This window comes from Motacilla alba, chromosome 19 (assembly GCF_015832195.1).
Source record: "Motacilla alba alba isolate MOTALB_02 chromosome 19, Motacilla_alba_V1.0_pri, whole genome shotgun sequence".
NCBI lineage: Eukaryota > Metazoa > Chordata > Aves > Passeriformes > Motacillidae > Motacilla > Motacilla alba.
The window spans coordinates 10,876,449-10,895,675 of record NC_052034.1 but is presented as its reverse complement, the minus strand read 5'-3'; the positions used below and the strand labels follow the sequence as shown (position 1 = coordinate 10,895,675).

Genomic DNA, 19,227 nt, shown 5'->3' with positions numbered 1-19,227 from the left:
CTGGTCCTTTTGAACCTTCCTCTTGCCCACTTCATTGAACAATCCATGGTTCCTGCTCTGGGGCAGACAGTGATTATTTGCTTTGGCCCTCTTTCTAGGCCACTTATCATCTTGCAGACTTCAATTCTCATGTGGAAAGTCTCAATTCTTCTTTAAAATAATTCTCATCTGAGATCTTGCTTGGAGCTGCACCACCCTGGGATCTCTGGCCCCCAGTCTTTTCTTTCTGGCCCCATGTTTCCAGCTGGTTTGCTCACAGTTAAACCCAGTTTCCCACATTAGTGATCCAGCAGCTCTCAGGAGCACTGTGATAAAGTGATCCCCCACATATAGCTCCAGCCCAGGAGGTGGTGTGGTGGAGTAGGCTACCCTCAAGGCTGAGCAGAGGTTCCCTCCCACATCCCCAACCTGTCCTGGTGGTGGATCCAAAGATACTGTGTTTGGTTTCTATCTATAGCTGAAGCACGCCATAAGGTGGAGGTTTCACAGACTCCATAAATAGCCACTATTTAGGATGTATAATATGGAGGAGGTTTTAGAAATCAAAATATTTAGAGGTTTGCATTATTTGTCTTAGTAGGAAAGAGCAAGAATACAGAATCTTTAAGGAAGGAACAAAGTTGAGGAAAACAGTGAATAGGGGAAATAACAGAGGTGTCAAAACCTCCAAAATTCCTTTTGGTTGAATGGAAGCAGGAAATACAGCATGATGTATCTGAAAGAAGAGAGAATTCATTGACAATGTTGAGGCACATTTAAATTCCTGCTATAAAATACTGATTTTTCAAAACAAATCTTGACATTTCGATCAAAACTGTAGTTGAATGTTGTGAAACATCCAGAACACTGAACTAAAGCTGCTCTGGACTGGGCTGTGTTTGTGTGAGCCATCAGCGAGGAGGCTCAAGCTCATTCCTCAGTCTGTTCTCCTCCTCTCAGTTTTATTCTGGTCCCTGTGTGGAGATGTGTCAGAACAGTGCAGGGTTGGTCTCAATGGGAATTTGTGCAAGTTTGTTTCTGAATGTGTTGGTAGAAATGGAAGGAGCAGGGGATGGAAGGAGTAGATGTTGGTGACACCTGATCTTGGAGGACTTTTCCAACATTAATTATTCTGTGGTTCCATGATTCTGTGACTCACACTGAGCAGTTTATTAGCACTGCTCAGAGAACACTGTGACAGGTTTAGAAGTTGCCACTGATAATAACTGACAGCAAAAATGTTGGAGTCTCCTGACCTCCCTCCCCACTTCAGCCATATTTATATTATTTTCTTGGGAAAAGATGAAGTTACAGTTGATGACACTTACAGATTAGGTGGAGTTTGATTGACTTTAGTTAGTAGCATAAATAGAGGTGAGAAAAGTAATATGTATTTCTGAGTTAAGCAAAGTTCAGCTTTTGATTTCCATCTAAATAATTCCTTTGATTTAGTTTTCATCAGCTGCATTGTTTTCCATGGAGTTTATCCACAACACTGTTGTGTCACTCTATGCTTTGTTTTATATTTGCTTTGATTTCAACAGAGAATTACTGCAGTGCCTCCCTGTTCCTCCGTCCTTTGTTCCATGTCTCCCTTGGAGTGGCACACCAAGCTCCATCAGCATTCCTGCTCCTAAGGTGTGCAGGCAGTTTGTCTCTGTCCTTGCACTCCTTCTTGCTGAGCTTTGGGTTTCAGTCTCCTCACACCTTTTTTGTCCCACTCTGTGCAGTGTAGGGGGGACTGGATCCATGATGATGGTAGGACTTCATGCCCTTGGAGGTACCAGGTTTCATCCCAGTATCTGAATGGGCTCTAGAACAGAGAACAAGGCAAGTCATGTAGCAGGAAGGATCCCAGAGGAATCCTGAGCTCATCAGCTGTTTGGAGCAGGATATTCTGAGTCTTCTTCACAAGTAAAACCTCAGCCTTGATTCCAACTGTCTCAACTGACTCTCACTCTGAGAGTTTAACCCCTTAGCAGGAGCTGGGATGAAAGCAAGCCAATCCATGGAGAAAGAGCTTCAGAGAAGGGAACGGATGTGCCAAGGCTAAGCTGGGGACTGGGCTGTGATGGCAGCAGAGAACCCATGGGCTGTATGGAGCCTGCCTGCCTGCTGTGGGAAGGGGCAGGTATGTCTCTGCTGAGGAAATGTCTTTCCAGAAACCCAGCAACATGCCCTGTGCTCCCAGGGCTCTTTGGGCAGGTCCTCCTCAGCTGCCCACTCCCCAGGCTTGTAGCTGCACCTCCCTAGCACCAAAGCATCATGTGTGGTGTCACCCAGGCTCAGTTTTGTTTATGCTTAGTAACAGAGTGTTGTAGTGAGAGAAAAAGCTTTGTGTAAAACAAACCCCACCATGGCAGTATCCTGCACCCTCCAATGAATCTGCCTCACTTTTCCATGGAGTTCAGTCTCCTGAGGTGTGCTGATTTTCTATCACATGCCCTGAAGCACTTGGGAGCCTCAGGCCTGCAATCCACCCTTCCAGGCAGTATCTTAATTTTCCTTTGATTTCCTCTTCTGGCTTCCTACAAGGAACCCCACTTTGGGTGGGGGATTCTATTTTGTGACCATCCTCCTTTTGTTACTGGGCCATCAGGAAAGGCAGCCTGCTCCTGTGGCTTTCCCATTGTGGCTGTGGTTGCCCAGCACCCAGACACATTTCCTAGCACCATGGAGACTTCGTTCTTCCTCCACTCTCTTGAGGCTTTGTCCACAAACCTTTGCCTGGAAAACAGCAGAGCTCTTCTGGAGGGATGTAACATTTCCTACAGTTTTTCTGACAGTGCAGACACCATTTCCATCCTAAGCAATACGTGCTGAATCACCCAAGCTTTTCTCTGTGCATGTTTGGCAGCTGGGACAATGACAGAGCAGTGTCAGGGGGGTGCTAGTGCTACACTGCTGGAACCAAATAACCATCTTGATCAGCTTCACTCTGCTAACACAGTCATCAGCTCCTAAAGTTCTCTGTGGGCATCAGTGGCCAAGTCCCATGAATTGGAAGTGGCCAGTCCATGAAGAACTAAGTACTATTTTAGCTGTCACTAGTATTTGAGAAGTTGTGATGTAGCAGAACTGGTTACCTAAAAACTTGTTGCAAGGGATGCTCAAGGACATAAGAGGAGCCCAAGTCTGGAACTGCACCATGCTCCACCCTCTGTTCTGCACATTTATGCACTGATGGCCTTCAGAGTCTCATGGAGGAAGCCTCTATTGCAAGTGGGACCCAGCATGGCTGGGTGGCCACATGGGGGGTCATCCTGACTCTCAGACTTTCCCTGCTCTAGTTGCTGTGGCAGAGGTGAGATCTCCTGTTTGTCCATGATGCAGATGTTCTGGGAAACACAAGTGCGTGACAACCATGGTTGGCCTTCATCCACTGCTGTGACTTCTAGGCAAGAGGTCCACCTACTGATCTTTTGAATTACTAATTCTGGGTTTTCTGCAGAGCCCTTAGGTCAGGGGAAATGAAATGACAGGTCATATCCTGTTCTCTGTCCTCTCATGGTATCTTATCACCCGTGGTATCATACCCTGTGCCATGTCAGGACGCTGCTGTCATCAGGGCTCTGGACAGTTTCCTCTGCAAGGCCATGTGGTATCCTTGACACTGCACTTTTTCCATTGTGTCATGGCTTTCAGCAATGTTTCCATCCTTGGTTGCTGTGTCCCTATATAAAGAAGGCTGAACCCAGGGATCCCACACCAGGCACAGTCAGGGACACTCTGCAACAGTCCAGCCTCACTCCTACAATTCACTTCCACCCAACAGGACCATGAAGACCTTCACAGCAGCCCTTTCTGTACTTTTTGTGGTTGTCTTCTGCCACCAGGCCACCTCTTCTCCAAGTGAGTTCAGTCTCTCCTCTCCAAGGAGCTGTCTCTTCTTTCTGTTGCTGTATAAGGTCTAGTAATGCTTGGCAGCTCTCTCTTACTAGCATCTGCTGTAGGAAAGGAGAGGCCTGTCTTACCTTGGCTCCCTGATGGGAAGATGGTTGTGGTGGGAGCCCACTGTGAGAGCAGCACTTCCTCCAGGGGGAATCTTCTCATCTTCTGACCCTACTTCTCCCCATTGGCACTTTTCCTGGTCTGATGTAACAGAAAACTTCTCTTCCAGTTTCTCTCAACTTTTATGGTCCCTGCTGTGTTGGGTACATCACCAGACCATTGTCCTTGAGCCGTGTGGTAAAGTATGAGCACACAGGCAGCCACTGCTCTCCACCAGCTGTGATGTAAGTAAATCTCCTGCCCTTCTTGTCCTGACAGTGTGAGGGAACCCCACATCATACCTCATCCTGACATGGAAAAGCACTGGGCGGGGCTTTCCCATATGAGGAGAACAGCCTGGGAACATATCAGAGGGCAGTCCCACATCCCAGGCAGCCAGTTTGTGGACGTCCTTATTAGATTTGAGTCAAAAGAGCTTTTGCTGGTCACCCCCCTCACCCCAGACAGTGGGACCCAGCCAGGATGGTGTCCCAGATGCCCAGAGGTAGAGATGCTGGGGACAAAGTGGTTTAAGTGCAGAGAGCAAGACTCTTGTAAGGACATGGAGCCACCCCCACCCCATTTCCCTAGGGCTGTTTTGCAGCCTGTAGAGGTGTCTGGTGGGTGTCACTGTGGGTGTGGAGCAGGTGGTCCCACTCTTCTCTCTGTCTTTCTTTCTTTCGCCTCTCCTCACTGGATTTCCTTTTCCAGATTTACCACCATCAAGGACAAGCTGGTCTGTGCCAACCCTAATGACAAGTGGGTCCAGGACATAACAAATCAATTAAAGGACAATAAGCACAGTGGATGAGCAATACCCTGCTCTCTCCGAGCACCACTTCTGCAAGGATGTGCTCTCATAGACACCTCCAAGACATATTCTATTTTCTCATTGCCTGGGAATTTGGCAGGGTATTCAACTCAGTGTTTAGCTCTTTTATGGAAGGTTGTGCAAAGGCAGTCTTAATTTATTTGACATTTTCAGTGAAACTTTTCATTCTCCTTTGTACTGAAGGTGTTGAAGTTATTTTTGTATAATAAAAAGGAGCAAAACTTGCAACTTCTCCCAGCAGTTCTTGGGGTGCTCCACAGAGACTGGGGTGTGTAGCAATGGCTGGAAGGGTCAAGGCTGACACTCGAGGGTCTGTGGATGATGGGGTGACACCTGGCTGTCCCCCAGCCCCTCTGTGCATGCAAGGGAAAGCACTTCTCATCCTGCCTGTCCTGCCTGCCTCCTGCCGCGGCACATTTCCAAACTCCCGGCTCCTTGCAGTGGGTGGGTGTCACGGGGGATGTTTTGGCACAATTGTTGGTGTGGCGAGGGGTCCTTTACCTCGGCCACCATCTCTGGGCAGTGGACAGGTGCCTCAGGGGCTCCACGGGCTACTGAATTTAGCCATCACCAGACCCGACCCCATCTCCACCACTGTCCCGGCCCGGGGCTGTCTCTGGCCACGGGTTAGTGCTGGTGCTACCTAACCGGTCCCGCTCTCCCCGCGGGGTTTTTCTCGGGCTTTGCCCTGCCGGGCTGGAGGCAGTCCCAGCCTTTGGGGCTGGCTGCAGCTGTCCCGGCCGGTGCCAGCTCCTCCCCCCAGCAGCACGGAGGCTCCGTGGCCGGTGCTACCCGGTAGCGAGACCGGCTCTTCCTCCAGGCTTTCGTGGCACTGCCCGCTCTTCCTCGTCGTGCCAGCCATGCCTGCCTGCGAGCCCGCCTTTGCTGGTTGACGAGGGGCGAGGGAAGTGCCCGTCGAGACCTGCGGGCCACCATGGCGCTGGCAGGTGCCCTGGAGCGGCTGCAGGAGGAGGCCATTTGCCCCATCTGCCTGGAGTACATGAGCGAGCCGGTCAGCATCGACTGCGGCCACAACTTCTGCCGAGGCTGCATCGCCAAGCACTGCCAGGACAAGGGGCTGTGGGCCGACGGACCCTTCTCCTGCCCGCAGTGCCGGGCCTCCTGCCACCGCAGCGGCTTCCGACCCAACCGGCAGCTGGCCAACATCGTGGAGAGCATCCGCCAGCTGGGGCTGCGGGGCGGCCTGGGGCCCGAGCTGGAGCCGGGGACCCCCCTGTGCCCCCAGCACGACGAGCGGCTGAAGCTGTTCTGCGAGGAAGACGAGGAGCCCATCTGCGTGGTGTGTCGGGAGTCCCTGCACCACCGCCCGCACACCGTCTACCCCATCGAAGAGGCAGCGCACGTCTACAAGGTAGGGGAGGGTGAGGCACCGGGGTCCCTGTCCTGCCCCGAGGCACTCTGGCACGGGGGTGTGCGGCCACCGGGACCCCAACATGCCCAGTGGCATCGCTGGGAAAACAGAAGGAGGGGTGGCACAGACGGTCACCTTCCTTCCTCCCCCCCCCACCCCTCCCCCAGCCGCTCTCGCTGCAGGGATAAGGCTGGACCTGTCTTATCTTCCAAATTGTTGGTGGACCCAGGCTCACCCATCCAGCTCAGGGGCGCAGCCTGGCTTCCTGCCCATTCACAACCCCTGGAGAAGCTGAGCCGGTGGGTCCCAGATGACATTTTGCACCGGTGGAGGGATGCTGGCACCCAAATCCCACATCCCAGCTATGATCCTGACAGTGCCACCATCCACCCTTCAACACCTTCCAACCCCAGTATTGAAAGAGGGTTGTCGCTTTCGTCTCCAGAAACTTAATAGCGAGGAAAAACATAGGGGAAACCTGCGGAGCATGGGGAGGGTTAACACTGTGAGTGGAGTGAAGAGCACAGCTGCTTTGTTCGGGTGCCAGTGCCTGGCACTGCCTGGCACTGGGACAGTGTCTCCCCCAAGGCAGAGGGGACCCAGACAATCTACAGTACTCAGCGGGTGCTGTTGGGGTGAGTTGAGCCCATTTTTCTTCTTTCCAGGTCAAACTCCAGAAATCCCTGGAGAGTCTTTTAAAGGAAGTTGAGGAGGTGAAGAAGCGTGAGTCAGCAGAAAGGATGAAAACCCAGGAGTGCAAGGCAGGTGCCTGTCTTAATTCTAAAAGAGTGATCTTCAGAGGTATCAGGATTAAAACAAAAAAAGACGCCCTGAATGATCTTGTCTGGGGACACAGATTTATCATTGTCTCCAGGCTGTGTGCCCATGTTCTGCTGTCACATGTATGAGCAATGCTGGGAGCTAGGCTCAGTAACCGTGTGCAGCTCTATAAAAAGATTTGCAAGGAGCAGCATGCCAGATTCCCTGGAATCAGGAGGACTTTATGCTGGTTAAACAAGTAGACATGAGCTATTTTTTATTGCCTTTTGTTTTACAACATGTGCTTGAGTTCCAGACCAGGTATGAGGTGTGTGGTGAGCTCTGCTCCACAGCAACAGGAACCTGAAGTGTTTTCATAAGAAAAAAAAAAGCTGAATTATTGCAACTCTGTCCCACTCCAGGCAGTTCTGGGAAGAGCAGATGCCAGCAAAGTCAAGTCTCTTGGAGTGAAAGCTGGAAAGTAAAAGTAACTGGAGAAAAGGAAATGAAACTGCTGGATGAGTTATCCAGCCCTGAATTTGAGCAGATGGTAATCAGCTCTGGCAGGGAAGACAGGTTTCTCTGAACTCCCCTAGCTTTTTGCTCAGCTCCTTTGAACTGTGGCAGTCCAGACAAGTGGTGGTGGGTTTGAAGGATGTCCCTATGAGCCCTCTGTCCCTATTGCGGGAGAAGGACAGAGATTGTGAGAGCTGTGTCACCGTCCTCCCACCTGCCTGAGTCAAGGCTCAGGGTCATGGCTCACCTGCCTCCAGTTTCCTCTGGTTGTGATTTTATAGCAAAAAGAGCAAAAAGTCCCAGGTAATGGGGGGAAGAGGCTGTCCTGGTTTATCAAGTCTTCATGACTCAGGTCCAAGTACTTGGATGGGGAAAAAAAAAAGAATTTCCTTTCCTTTATCTTCTTTATTCTGAGGTTTCCTGGCCCAAGCTTGCTACAGAGTGTCTTTCTGCAGCTCCAGGTTTCCAGCCAGCTTTTAGGGATGAGGTGAAAAGCCCTAAGGCACTGGCAGACCCTGCCAATTACTGGCTCTTCACCTTGTAGTGAAACCCAGGGAGCCTCCTGGACTCTGCCTTTCCATCCTCCACAGCACCCAGGGCTTCCTTTACATGGCAGATAGAGACAGGATATGAGGGAACTGTCTTAAACTAGGAGAGAAGAGATTTAGATTAGATATAAGGAAGAAATTCCTCCATGTGACGGTGCTGAGGCCATGACATAGGTTGCCTAAAGAAGCTTTGACTGCCCCATCCCCGAAAGTGTCAAAGGCCAGGCTAGATTGGGCTTGGAGCAACCTGGTCTAGTGGAAGGTGTCCCTGCCCATGGCAGGGAGTGGAAGCAGATGGTCTTTAAGATCCCTTCCAACTGAAACCATTCCATGATTTTATGACTTTTCTACCTCTTGCTCTTAACTGGAGATTTTTCCAGCGTTGTCCACCTGCCCAAGCAGTTTATTAGCCTGGATTTGGCTGGAGGTATGAGTTGTAATAAAAACCTACCCCAACACCTGAGGGCACCTCCTTGCAGCCCAACACACCCCAGACCTCTAGGGTCCAGCTGAGCAGAAATGCCCCAGGCAAAGTCCTGCTGCTGAGGATGTGGAGCAGGAACTACAGTGAGGTGGAAGCACATGTTTGCCTCTGGCTGGTTTTTAAATTCATGCACTTATCACAAAAATGCAGTATTTTCTCAGGGCCTGATGCCGGGCATGGATGCCAGAGCATCTGGCTCTGTCTTGGCTGCCTGGATAATGTTCACCCCATGAATCTTCTTATCCCAAGGAGACAGTAAAGAAAAAGCGAGAGAGGATTGTAAGTGAGTTTGGGAAGCTGCATCGGCTGCTGGCTGATGAGGAGAAGTTACTGCTCCAGAAGCTGGAGGAGGAAGAGAAGCAGATTCTGCTGCTGATCAATGAAAACCTGACCCGGCTGGTGGAGGAGAAGTGTTTGCTGGAGGAGCTGATCCTGGAGATAAAGAGGAAGAGCCAGCAGCCAGCTGATGGGCTGCTCAAGGTTAGGCTTTGCCACCAGCACAACTAACTCAGCCCGGGTGCCTTTGTCACCTGGGTGGGTGGCTTGGCCCAGACAAACCCAGAGTCGTTTTTGTCTTCTTCTAGGACATGAAAAGCATCCTGAGTAGGTGGGTGATTTTTCCTGGTAGGTGCCATGATTATTCCTGGTAGGTACCCATGATTATTCCTTGCAGGTACCCATGGTTATTCCTGGCAGGCACCATAGTTGTTCTTCCTACTGTCCTGGATGCCTGCAGGCTTTGAGGCAGATGTTTGCATCTGTTCCACAACATCCATCCCATTCTCCCTGCCCAGCATCTGCTTTGGTCCTCCTGGGGTAGACACAGGACAGACTGAGACAATCCCTCAGAGGTTCCATCTTCTTTTTCCAGGAGCTCTGAGCCAAGGTCTTGCCTGGCTTGTGACATGTGAGCTGCATCCCCTCCTAAGGGATATGCTGCCTGGTGGCTTTGTTCCTTCCTTCCCAGGCCTGGCATTGCTGCTCCCTGTATCGTTTAACTCTGATCTCATTTGGATTGCTAATATGCAAGTAATTATCCCTAGTGCTCTTTCCAGCCAGAGCTCCAGGGAGGCAATGGGCAACAAAAGGGCATTGACCTCCCTCCCAGCTGGAGAGGGGCCATGGTGCAGGTTCTGGATACAGCCCAAGGGCATCCCTCCCTTCTCAGGTGTGAAGGGGTAAAGTTCCAATCCCCCAAGGCTGTGTCTGTGACCCTGAAGGAAAACTACAGCATTCCTGAGCGTTGCCTGGGCATGAGGGACATGCTGAAGAAGTTCAAAGGTGAGGGGGCAGCTCCTGGCACAAATGTGCTCTGGTTTTCCCCAGTACCCTGGGACACAGGGAGGTTTTTCCAATAAGCTTTGTCCAGCTGCTCCAAGTCTGTGCACTGATGAGTTCTGGCTGGTTTCATGGTGGGAAGACCTTTGCTGTGGTCTTGGATGGATTGTGAGGGGACCCTGAAGCCCAGGATGTCCCTCGGGGGTTTCAAGCGCCATGTTGCCCATGACCTCTTGCTTTCAGACCTCTTTCTGAGGCTGTGGAACTGCCCTCCTTGGCTTGGCTCTGCAGCCTGACACCAAATATTTTGATATTATATTTCCCCACTGCCAGGCAGTGCTTCCCCACTGCCAGCTGTGCAAAACCACAAGCAAATAATTGTGGGATGTGGGATGGTTTGGGAGAGCCCAGCATTCAGGTCACAGGCACCTGTTTATGTCTGTGCCTGCAGATGCCTGAAGCCTTGTCCATCCTTCCATCCTTCTCTCTGTCCAGTGGACGTGATTCTGGACCCAGAGACGGCACACCCAGACCTCACTGTGTCTGAGGACCGCAAGAGCGTCCGGCGCGGGAGCAAGAAGCTGCTTCTGTCCCTCTTTGACAACCCCAAGAGGTTCGGCACCACCCCGGTGGTGCTGGGCAGTCCCGGCTTCTTCTCGGGCCGCCACTACTGGGAGGTGCAGGTGGGAGACAAGCCCGAGTGGGGCCTGGGGCTGTGTCGAGAGGCTGCTGGCCGGAAAGGCTCTGTCCTCTTCTCCCCCAACAATGGTTACTGGGTGCTGCGGCTGCAAAACGGGGGCACCTACGAGGCCCTGACCGTACCCGTCTCCCCCCTGACCCTGAGCGTGAGACCCCGGCGTGTTGGGATCTTCCTGGACTACGAGGCGGGAGAGATCTCCTTCTACAACGTAAGCGACCGCTCCCACATTTACACCTTCACTGACAAGTTCTCAGGCAATCTCCGGCCTCTCTTTTTCTTGGGTGCCTTTCTGGGGGGCAGAAATGCAGAACCCTTGGTGATCTCCTGGGTCAGGGACCCACAGGGGACCGGATGCATCATCTTGTGAGAGTGGCTGCCCTGGTTTGTCACTGGTGGGCAGAGACCTGAGAACCCAACCAGCTTCTCCCAGTGAGTGGGGCAGCACTAGGGGAAAACCTCAGTGCCCTGGTGAGTGTCCTGGCAGGATTCTTACATGGTTATGGCTGCTGGGGTGACCTGCCATGTGTGACACCCACTGTGTGCCATGTGTTGGGAAGGCACTTAGCAGCAGGAATGTGCCAAAACCCTCTGTGCCACTAATGGGGACAGGGGAGTCCCCTGATCACTGATACCCTGATACTCTTCTCACAGGCTGCTGGAGCATTGTATGTGCCCAGCCTGTCATGTAGTGCTGACTTTGATGTGAATTGTATTGGAATAAAGCAATAAAGGCTTGATTTGGGGAACCTTGTGTGATTAATGGTTTGGGTTTGTAGTGCTGCTACTCCAAAATACCTCAGAAGGCAAAGGGTGCTGCTGGACCTGATCCTCTCCAGCCCAGAGGGTTCTTGAGAGATCCCACTGAGGCATGTGTGGGACACAGCAGCACTCTCCAGGCAGGGATTTGGGAGTGGCAGCTGCCTGTGTGGTGGCTTCACCCCAGCCTTGTGGTACTGCGGCCTGGTGTGAAGAGAGAGGACATCTGTTTGGGTGTGGGTGGTTCCTGTGCTGCTGTCTCTGGTCCCCTGGTCAGGAGATCCCCTCCAGGTCTGTCAGCTGCAGCCCCTCCACCCCCCCTCAAAACCCCATGAGTGGGAAAGCTCTAAGTGTGGGGAGCTGCCCATCACAGGGCAGGGGTACTCAAGGCTGTAAGATCCAGGGAAAGAAAAATAGCCCAAACTCTGTCTCCAGTGTTCACCTTTGGTCTGTCCATCCCCTGGGACATCCCTTCTCCTCCAGGCTGTCTTGCTGCCCTAAGGCTCTTGCCTTGAATAGGCTGCCAGTGTGTCACTGGAGGAAAAGCTCATCTGAACCTGAGTGGGGCTGTGGTCTCTTGGCATAAGGCCAGGAGGAGGAGACACTGCCCTCAGTGCACAAAACAGTGCCCCATGGCACATGGGGTGCAAGCAGTGCCACCAGCCCTGGACTACCAGCTGGAGTGGCTATGCAGAATGTCCTTCAGACAGAAATCAAGAAGCTGCCTATTTTGAAGTCCTATTCAATGCAAATAAAATAAGATTTCATAAAACATAGTCTGAAATGCTCAGCACAATTCATCATAGAGTCCTGGACTGGTTTGGGTTGGAAAGGACTTTAAAGCTCATGTTGTTCCACCCCCTGCTACGGGCAGTGACACCTTCCACTAGACCAGGTTGCTCAAGCCCTGCCTAATCTGGCCTTGGACACTTCCAGAGCTGGGGCAGCCCCAGCTTCACTGGGCAACCTGTGCCAGGGCCTCCCCACCCTCAGAGGGAAGAATTCTTTCCCATATCCCATCTAACCCTGCCCTCTGGCAGTGGGCAGCCATTCCCCCTTGTCCTCTCACTCCAGGTCCTTGTAAATTGTCTCTCTCCAATTCTCTGGGGATGTCCTGGATGATGCTTTAGGAGTCTTCTAATGAATAAATGAGGTGGACTGGGAGAGCAGTTCCTCTTGACTGAGTTTTGCTGTGTTTCGGGGAGTCCCACACTCCTTCAGGATCTTGCTTTTGGAGGCTGCACAACAGAGAGAACAGACTAGCGAGACAAGCTCAGTCTCACCTTTGCCACATCCAAGGAAGGAGAAGGATGATAGGTCTCAGTGGATCCTGCAGTGCATTGACACCCTGGAGATATTACATGGAGATTGTGATCTTACATTCACTCCTTGGAGAAGGAGTTTATGGAGCCTGAGGAGATAAGAAAGGACATAAACTTCAAGGCCTTAACAAAGAGCTGAAATCAGAGGCAGTTGGTGGAGGGAGTGGTGAGGACAGCCACAGAAACCTGTTGTGCAGGGAAGGAACGAGGGTAAATGTCACTGAACCAGGAGTGGGAGGAGGTGATGGAATAGAAACTGTCCAGAGCAACCTGATCCTGGCGGGTGATGGACAAGCGGCACTTGTTACAGTGCTGGGGCGGGGCAAAGTGTTTCCAGAAGAAGCAGAAGGAAGTGCAACAATTCAGAGATCTTGCAAGCAGGGGAAGAAATGAATGATAGAAAGGATGTGAGCTCACCCCAATGTAGCACCCAAAGTGTTTCTAGCAATCATGAATCTGCCTCCCCTGAGAGGGACAGTGGAGGTCAAAGGTATGCGATAGCTCTGAGTAGGCTCCCATATTTTCCATCTGGTGGACTCTGCATCATGTGCTTCTAAGGAACTGCTTGGAGCAGATGCCAGTCTGCCCTCTGATGCCCAGACTGGTTGGCAATGGGCAGCTGGAGAGTAGCTGGGAGCACTGGGACCTGGCTTTGGGAGCTCCCTACTGCCCTGAAACTGATCCTGGGGTGTTTCGCAAGCAGGACTTCTCTCTAAGCCATGGCAAATGGAGTTTGTACCTGTCCTTGGGGGCAGTGCATTGATGTCTGGCTACAGCCTCCACACAGACCCTGTCCTGCAAGGACCAGATCCTGCTCAGCCTCATCCAGAGGGAATGGCTGCACAGCACAGCAGAGAATCATAGAATCATGGAATTGTTCAGGTTGGAAAACACCTCTAAGGTCATCCAGTCTATCTATTACCCCAGCCAAGGACTGTTCTGATCAAGGGGTGTGGTTTGGCTGAAGGCAGGAATCCCTTGAGATACCAAATCCAGCAGAGGGACCATAGATTGGGTGTTACTGTTTTTCTGAGCAATCAGTAGATTAAAGTGGCACTTTAGGCATTGGCCCCTGGGGCAGTTTGCTCACTCCCAGGCACTGGCGGTGTCCCTTGTTACAATTCAGCACAGTTAACAGACCTGCAGCTTTAGAAATGTGCTTTCTCAAAAATGTTGCATCCTTCTCTTCTAGAAGAAAATGCTTCATCATCTCAGGGAGATGTGAGTCATCATCTGTGTCTTTCTAAGAACTCAGCAGAAATGTTCTTTTGGTTCCTCATGGCCACTTCTGCCTTTTGTTGGCCATCACAGAGAAGGCAACAGCCAGGCACAATTTGATCTGTAATACTTAAGTGTCTTCCTTAGCCCTGGAAGTCTGGGATATTTCATCACTTTAGGAAAACACTACTTTTGTATGCAGCTTACAAACCCATCCCCTTTTACATCATATTTTTGGATTCTGGTCCCTCAGAAGTGACACACCCCCTGCCCACAGTGTCTCTGGGAAGAGCTGTTCTGGATGCAGGACTGAGCCTCCCCTCCCTGTGGCAAACCAGGGCCCTGGGATGGGGAGGATGGCACAGAATTGGGTGCACAAACTTCTGGGTGCACAAACATTTTGCCTTCAGTGTGTCTAATTCCCCTCTGAAAAGTGGAGATGTAAAAGCTCAGACCATGAACATTGACTGGCTTCAATCCATATCCCCATCAGCACAGCCCAGCTCCTCCTTCTGTGAGATGCTGGACTCTAGCCTCCGATTCCTCTGGTATTTGGTGTGCCTCAAAATGCCTACAGACACACTAGAGTGATGTAAACAGCAAATATGGAGACATGTGCACATATATTATAATAATGATATTCTTATCATAGTAATGATGGAATTTTTGTTCACAGCTAGGTTTGCCCTAGACTTTTGTCAAAAAAAAAAAAAACCACAAAAAAAAAACCCCCCCCCCCCAAAAAACAACCAAAAACCAAAAGAACCCAAACTTAACCAAACAACCAACCCCCACAAAAAAAAATTATATACATTGTGCAAAATATTCAATAAATTCCACACTCTGATTTCAGGATGAGTAGTTTACAAATTCCAAACCCCTTAACAGCATTGTTCTTGTTTTGATCTGAATCCAGAGAAAATTCCACCCTCCTCTTGGTCCCAGCCCCACTTTTCTCTTCATCTGTTCAGCTTAAGGATCCCTTCTAGTTCAGCATATTCTGTGGTTCTGGTGTCCACCTACTTGAGCACCCCATGAGACCAATTAATGGGAGTGATGAACACCATAATTAGCCCTGAGCCCCGGGCATGAACTTCCTGGGGAGAAAAAACTCTTTACCCTGAGGATGGGGAGGCCCTGGCACAGGTTGCCTAGAGCAGCTGTTGCTCCCCCAGCCCTGGCAGTGTCCAAAGCCAGGCTGAATGTGGCTTGAAGCAATCTGGATAGTGGAAGGTTGTGGCAGCTGTTCTCTGGCTACAGAGAGCAGCACAACTTTCCCAGGCATTGTGCTGGGAAAGGCTGTGAGAAGATCAGAGAAAACATTGATAAATAATTCTTATCTTTACTTGCTGCTCCTGTTGTTGTGAACACGTGGAATGTATTATGGAGATTTGTTTACCAAGGGTGGTTTCTTGATTGGCCAGTGGTGATGGGTTTGGATTGAAGGACCAGTTGGGTCCACCTGTATTGTAACTGTCTATAAAAGCAATGGATTTCTTAGTAAGTCTAGTTTAATAAAGTGATTGATCAGCCTTCTGTGAATCATGGAGTCAATGCTAATTATTACCCGGCTGGGGGTCTGTGACAACAGAAGTTATCCCTGCCCATGGCAGGGGGTGGAACAGGATGAGCTTTGAGGTCCCTTCAAACTGAAGCCATTCCATGATTTTATGATTCCATGATTCTGTGACCCAAGGACTGCATGGTGTCAGGGTCTCCTTGCATGCTTCAGCTCTAGCAGCAAAATCAGCCTTAAACAGCTGCACCAACCACAAATACATCCAGTGCACATGGCAAGGTGACCCCTGGGTGAGGATCTGAGCTGATGGTGCCATGGGTACTGCAGCCCCTGCCTGCTCTGAGCCACTCTTCATCCTCTGCAGAAAGTGCTCAGTTCTCACCTCTCTGCTGGGGGTGTGGAGTTACAGCTCCTTGGTGGCTCTTCTGAGCTGTCACACATAGGTGGGTGTAAGATCAAGAAAGACATGAGTAATTCTGGGCTACTGCAGGCTCCTGGAATAGCGGTGAGGAGCTAGCTGAGGTACCCTGGAGTCGTGGGGGAGGGCGCGGCTGTGGGAGGCAGGAATGCGCCCTGGGTGCTTTAAGACACTGCACAAGAGGTTGTCTGCCGCAGGCTCCAGCAGTGCCTGGGCTGGATGGTACTCACTGGATGACCCTGTGTCCTTCCACAAGAAACCTGAGGCTGTGGGACTGCTCCCAGTGCCACAGAGGCAGGCAGGGCTTGTATCCAAGAGGGACTGTGGAGGCTCACGTGATTTTGGGATAATCCCATCACAGGTCTTCCCCCTCCTGTCTCCTGTTCCTGCTGTTCCCTGGAGTGAGGGCAGTTCTGGGCACCAGGCTTTGTGCCAATCTCAGTCCTCAGGGTGAATCTATCCAGCAGCACCCAGGGTGGCTGGTACTCAGCGGCCAAGATGAGTCCGCTTTCTGGAGCTGGCCCTAGGGTGTGCAGGGTCTGGTGAGTCCAGGCTTTCACCAAAGCCAGCCCCTTCACATGCTGGTGGCGATGTCCATCTGAACCTCCCAGCCATGGGCTCCCTCCCCTCTTAGCAGTGTCTCAGGGAAGGGGGCTTTGGTCCTGCTCTCTACCTCAATTCCCTCCTCTCAGGGTGCTATTTTAAGCTGCATGCAGTCAGCACTGGGGTGGGATGACTGATGGGATCCACAGGGCCCCGTGGGCTGAGAAGCTGGGGGCTGCAGCTCCCCGAGTGAGGATCGATGTGTTCCTTCTCCCTCAGACACACCCATGTCCCCCTGATCCATCCCAGCCCCACCTGATCCTCCTCTCCCTGCTCACAATCCACCCTCTGTGTCTGCTCAAGGTCACCCCTCCCCAGGGCCACCTCCTGCCCTGCTGGCCTGTGTGCCACTGGTGTTTATGTTTGATATCCCAAATCCAGTATGGAATCGCAGTGTTGGTAAGCTGAGCATTTTTCCGTGGAGTGCACCAGAGATCCAGGCAGGAAGAACCCGAATACTCCTTGTTGATCCAACAGAGCCTGTCCAGAGCTGATCAGAGCATTCCAAAAACCATCAATGGTGTGGGAAATGCCATCAGGGATGTGGGAAATACCTTCACTAAGGTGGGCTCCATTTCCTTCAGCTCCAGGGGGGACCAGGGCAGATGTTTCCTTGCAGGGGCAGGTCCTGCCCTGGGCTGGGGTCTGGCATGGTCATCTCTGGACAGGCATCTCCAGAGATGAGCAGGTTTTGGAGTCAAAGTATTACTGAGAGGCAATGTCTGCCAAGCTTCATGTCCCAGCTAAATGAGAGCTTAATGAAATAATTCTAAAATTTTTGCAGTGAAACATATTTTTTCTACCCTCGGCTCTGGAAATAGCTGATCCATTTTATCTGTAGCTCTCAGAAAGCTTTCCCTAAAATAGCCAATATATTAAATTTCAGCCCCTAAAGGTAATATTTTGATTGACTATAATGGGGTGAGAAATGGAATTTAATGAGTTTCCAATTGTCATAATGAATGGAGATTAAATACCTTAAAAAAAGCTTGAGACAAGTTACCTGAATGTAATCCCTGCCTTTCTCACAACTCCTCCTTCATGGCTTTTCTTGTTATTATTTTGCAAAACTGGATGTTCAGACACAGAAAGCTTGTAGGAGTTTTGACAGTGTGGAAAAGGAAATAAAGAACCTGCTGTCACTATTATAATTTCAGCTATTGTCACCCCAAAGGATTGTAACAGAGGCAAACACAGAAGATTCTTACAAAAATATTTATTTATTGACATCTGAATTGAATTTTATGTCAAAAATATAGTTACTTAAATACAGAAAATATAACCTGAGTCTACAGGTAAAAAAAAATAATATACATATTAAATGAAAATATTTTTATCTCAGAGTTATTGCAGCTGATCCCTCCCTTATAAAAAATTAAATAGCACAACATTAAGTTGGGTTTTGGAATGTTTTCAGTTTCTCAGCTAGCTCTAAATGACATTGAAGCACATCCAGTAGACCCCAGCTGGTCACTCATCCATCCCAGCAGCTGGGGACATGGAGTAGCTTGATCTGTCCAGGACCTCAGTCCAGCTCCAGCTCATTCACGTACTGCTGGACCCAATCTTCCATGGGGTTGGCACAGACTTCCCGGCCCTTCCTGGTGATGAACCTGTGGGGTGCAAGGAGGTCAGTTTTTGGTGGGAGAGCACTGAATGAAGAATCACAGAATCACAGAATTATAGAATGGTTTGCTTTGGAAGGCACCTTAAAGCTTATTCAGTTCCACCCCCTGCCATGGGCAGGGGCATCTTCCACTAGACCAGGTAGTTTTAAGCCCCATCCAACCCGGCCTTGGATACTTCCAGGGCTGGGACAAGAGCCCTGCCCAAGCCCCGCTTCTCCCAAAGATGAGCAGCTCCACGCCTTGCCCATCCTATCCAGTAGCCACCAGTTTTATCTGCAAAGGGGTAGAGCAGGAGAAACATATGGCTTTTGTGCTCCAAGCATCACCTTTACTTCTTGTCTACCCCAGCCTTCCTTCCCTGTCTTTGGAAAAGGGCCTTTCCCTCCCTGGCTTCTCAGCCCAAAACCACCCCTGCCCCAGAGGAGGGACTTACACGACAGCAGGCTGGGAGCACTGGCTATTGGTTTCATAGTAATCCTTCACAAAGCTGCGGGGCAGCTGCCGGGAGATGTAGGAGAAGCAGCAGGAGGTTGGCGGGTCAGAGCCAACTGTGAAGGGCAAAGACAGTCATGAGCAGTGGCAAGGGATGGGAGACAGGGCAGGGAACTGTGATTACCCATACCTGGGTCTAGGGAGTAGGGATTATGTGGAGGACAAAGAAAAAAATGGGGTCTTTTTTCTTCTTCCTTCAGTTATTTCCCTGTTGGGTTCACCCTGAGCTGGCATTGACACCGCCTATGCCACCAGGCAACATCTCCCAGCCCAATCCTGGCCAGCCCTAGCCTTCCTCAGGGTGCCCACATTTGACCCCTGCAGCAGGGGTAGGGGGCAAGGTTGTGCTTTTACCCTAAAAAGGGTAACAAATCTCTAGCTTTTATGCTAATGGTCTTTGAGCTCTTCTTGTCTCACAACCCTGGAGCACCTGCCAGAAGATGGTGGGACAGACGGAGGGACTCGGAGTGGAATTGCTGTCAGAAGGGGCTGTCCCAGCAGCGACATGTCTCCTGTCTCCACTTAGGAAGGGTGGGGAGACCCTGGACTTACGTGGAGCAGCAGAGGTCTGGTAGCAGAAGGCAGCAATGAGGATGGTGAGGGCAACCACAAACACCTTCATGTCGCCGGAGAAGTGGTGGCTGGAGCTGAAGCAGGCAAGGGTAGCTTGGAAGCCTCTGCTGTCTGATGCTGAGACCATCAGCAGCCCCACAATTTATGGAGTGAGAGGTCTGTGCAGAGGCTTGCGTAGGCATGGTGGAATTTCCACCAGAGTCCACTTGTGGTGCAGTCTCGTGATGGAACAGAGCAGCC

General features: G+C 50.9%; 3 protein-coding genes across 4 annotated transcripts; 2 read left to right on the top strand and 1 right to left on the bottom strand.

Moving 5' to 3' along the window:
- Positions 1–3,593: 3,593 nt before the first annotated feature.
- LOC119709688 (C-C motif chemokine 5-like) lies at positions 3,594–5,016 on the top strand. The gene is made up of 3 exons (XM_038157735.1): positions 3,594–3,831; positions 4,100–4,214; positions 4,681–5,016. Exons 1-3 carry the CDS (start codon positions 3,759–3,761, stop codon positions 4,778–4,780), a joined length of 288 nt encoding a protein of 95 aa, XP_038013663.1. The 5' UTR covers positions 3,594–3,758; the 3' UTR covers positions 4,781–5,016.
- Positions 5,017–5,549: 533 nt separating this feature from the next.
- LOC119709685 (E3 ubiquitin-protein ligase TRIM39-like) lies at positions 5,550–11,204 on the top strand. 2 transcript variants are annotated; one of them, XM_038157731.1, is made up of 6 exons: positions 5,551–6,173; positions 6,839–6,934; positions 8,730–8,960; positions 9,065–9,087; positions 9,649–9,761; positions 10,254–11,204. In XM_038157731.1, exons 1-6 carry the CDS (start codon positions 5,736–5,738, stop codon positions 10,823–10,825), a joined length of 1,473 nt encoding a protein of 490 aa, XP_038013659.1. In that variant the 5' UTR covers positions 5,551–5,735; the 3' UTR covers positions 10,826–11,204. The 2 variants fall into 2 exon arrangements, with proteins under 2 accessions (XP_038013660.1, XP_038013659.1); XM_038157732.1 differs by lacking the exon at positions 9,649–9,761 and having other exon boundaries at positions 5,550–6,173; positions 10,210–11,204.
- A 6,290-nt stretch (positions 11,205–17,494) lies between these two features.
- LOC119709789 (C-C motif chemokine 4 homolog) lies at positions 17,495–19,227 on the bottom strand. The gene is made up of 3 exons (XM_038157995.1): positions 18,967–19,227; positions 18,356–18,470; positions 17,495–17,907 (listed from the first exon to the last, which is right to left on the bottom strand). Exons 1-3 carry the CDS (start codon positions 19,112–19,114, stop codon positions 17,820–17,822), a joined length of 351 nt encoding a protein of 116 aa, XP_038013923.1. The 5' UTR covers positions 19,115–19,227; the 3' UTR covers positions 17,495–17,819.

What these genes read in the sequence shown, in the direction of transcription:
- LOC119709688 (XM_038157735.1), top strand. Translation starts at nt 3,759, where the DNA reads ATGAAGACCTTCACAGCAGCCCTTTCTGTACTTTTTGTGGTTGTCTTC. An exon ending in CCAGGCCACCTCTTCTCCAA is followed by an intron (nt 3,832 to 4,099) that starts GTGAGTTCAGTC and finishes CTTCTCTTCCAG; the next exon opens with TTTCTCTCAACTTTTATGGT. An exon ending in TGCTCTCCACCAGCTGTGAT is followed by an intron (nt 4,215 to 4,680) that starts GTAAGTAAATCT and finishes TTCCTTTTCCAG; the next exon opens with ATTTACCACCATCAAGGACA.
- LOC119709685 (XM_038157731.1), top strand. Translation starts at nt 5,736, where the DNA reads ATGGCGCTGGCAGGTGCCCTGGAGCGGCTGCAGGAGGAGGCCATTTGC. An exon ending in TGAAAACCCAGGAGTGCAAG is followed by an intron (nt 6,935 to 8,729) that starts GCAGGTGCCTGT and finishes TCTTATCCCAAG; the next exon opens with GAGACAGTAAAGAAAAAGCG. An exon ending in CATGCTGAAGAAGTTCAAAG is followed by an intron (nt 9,762 to 10,253) that starts GTGAGGGGGCAG and finishes CTCTCTGTCCAG; the next exon opens with TGGACGTGATTCTGGACCCA.
- LOC119709789 (XM_038157995.1), bottom strand. Translation starts at nt 19,114, where the DNA reads ATGGTCTCAGCATCAGACAGCAGAGGCTTCCAAGCTACCCTTGCCTGC. An exon ending in CCAGACCTCTGCTGCTCCAC is followed by an intron (nt 18,471 to 18,966) that starts GTAAGTCCAGGG and finishes TGCCCTTCACAG; the next exon opens with TTGGCTCTGACCCGCCAACC. An exon ending in TGCTCCCAGCCTGCTGTCGT is followed by an intron (nt 17,908 to 18,355) that starts GTAAGTCCCTCC and finishes TGCACCCCACAG; the next exon opens with GTTCATCACCAGGAAGGGCC.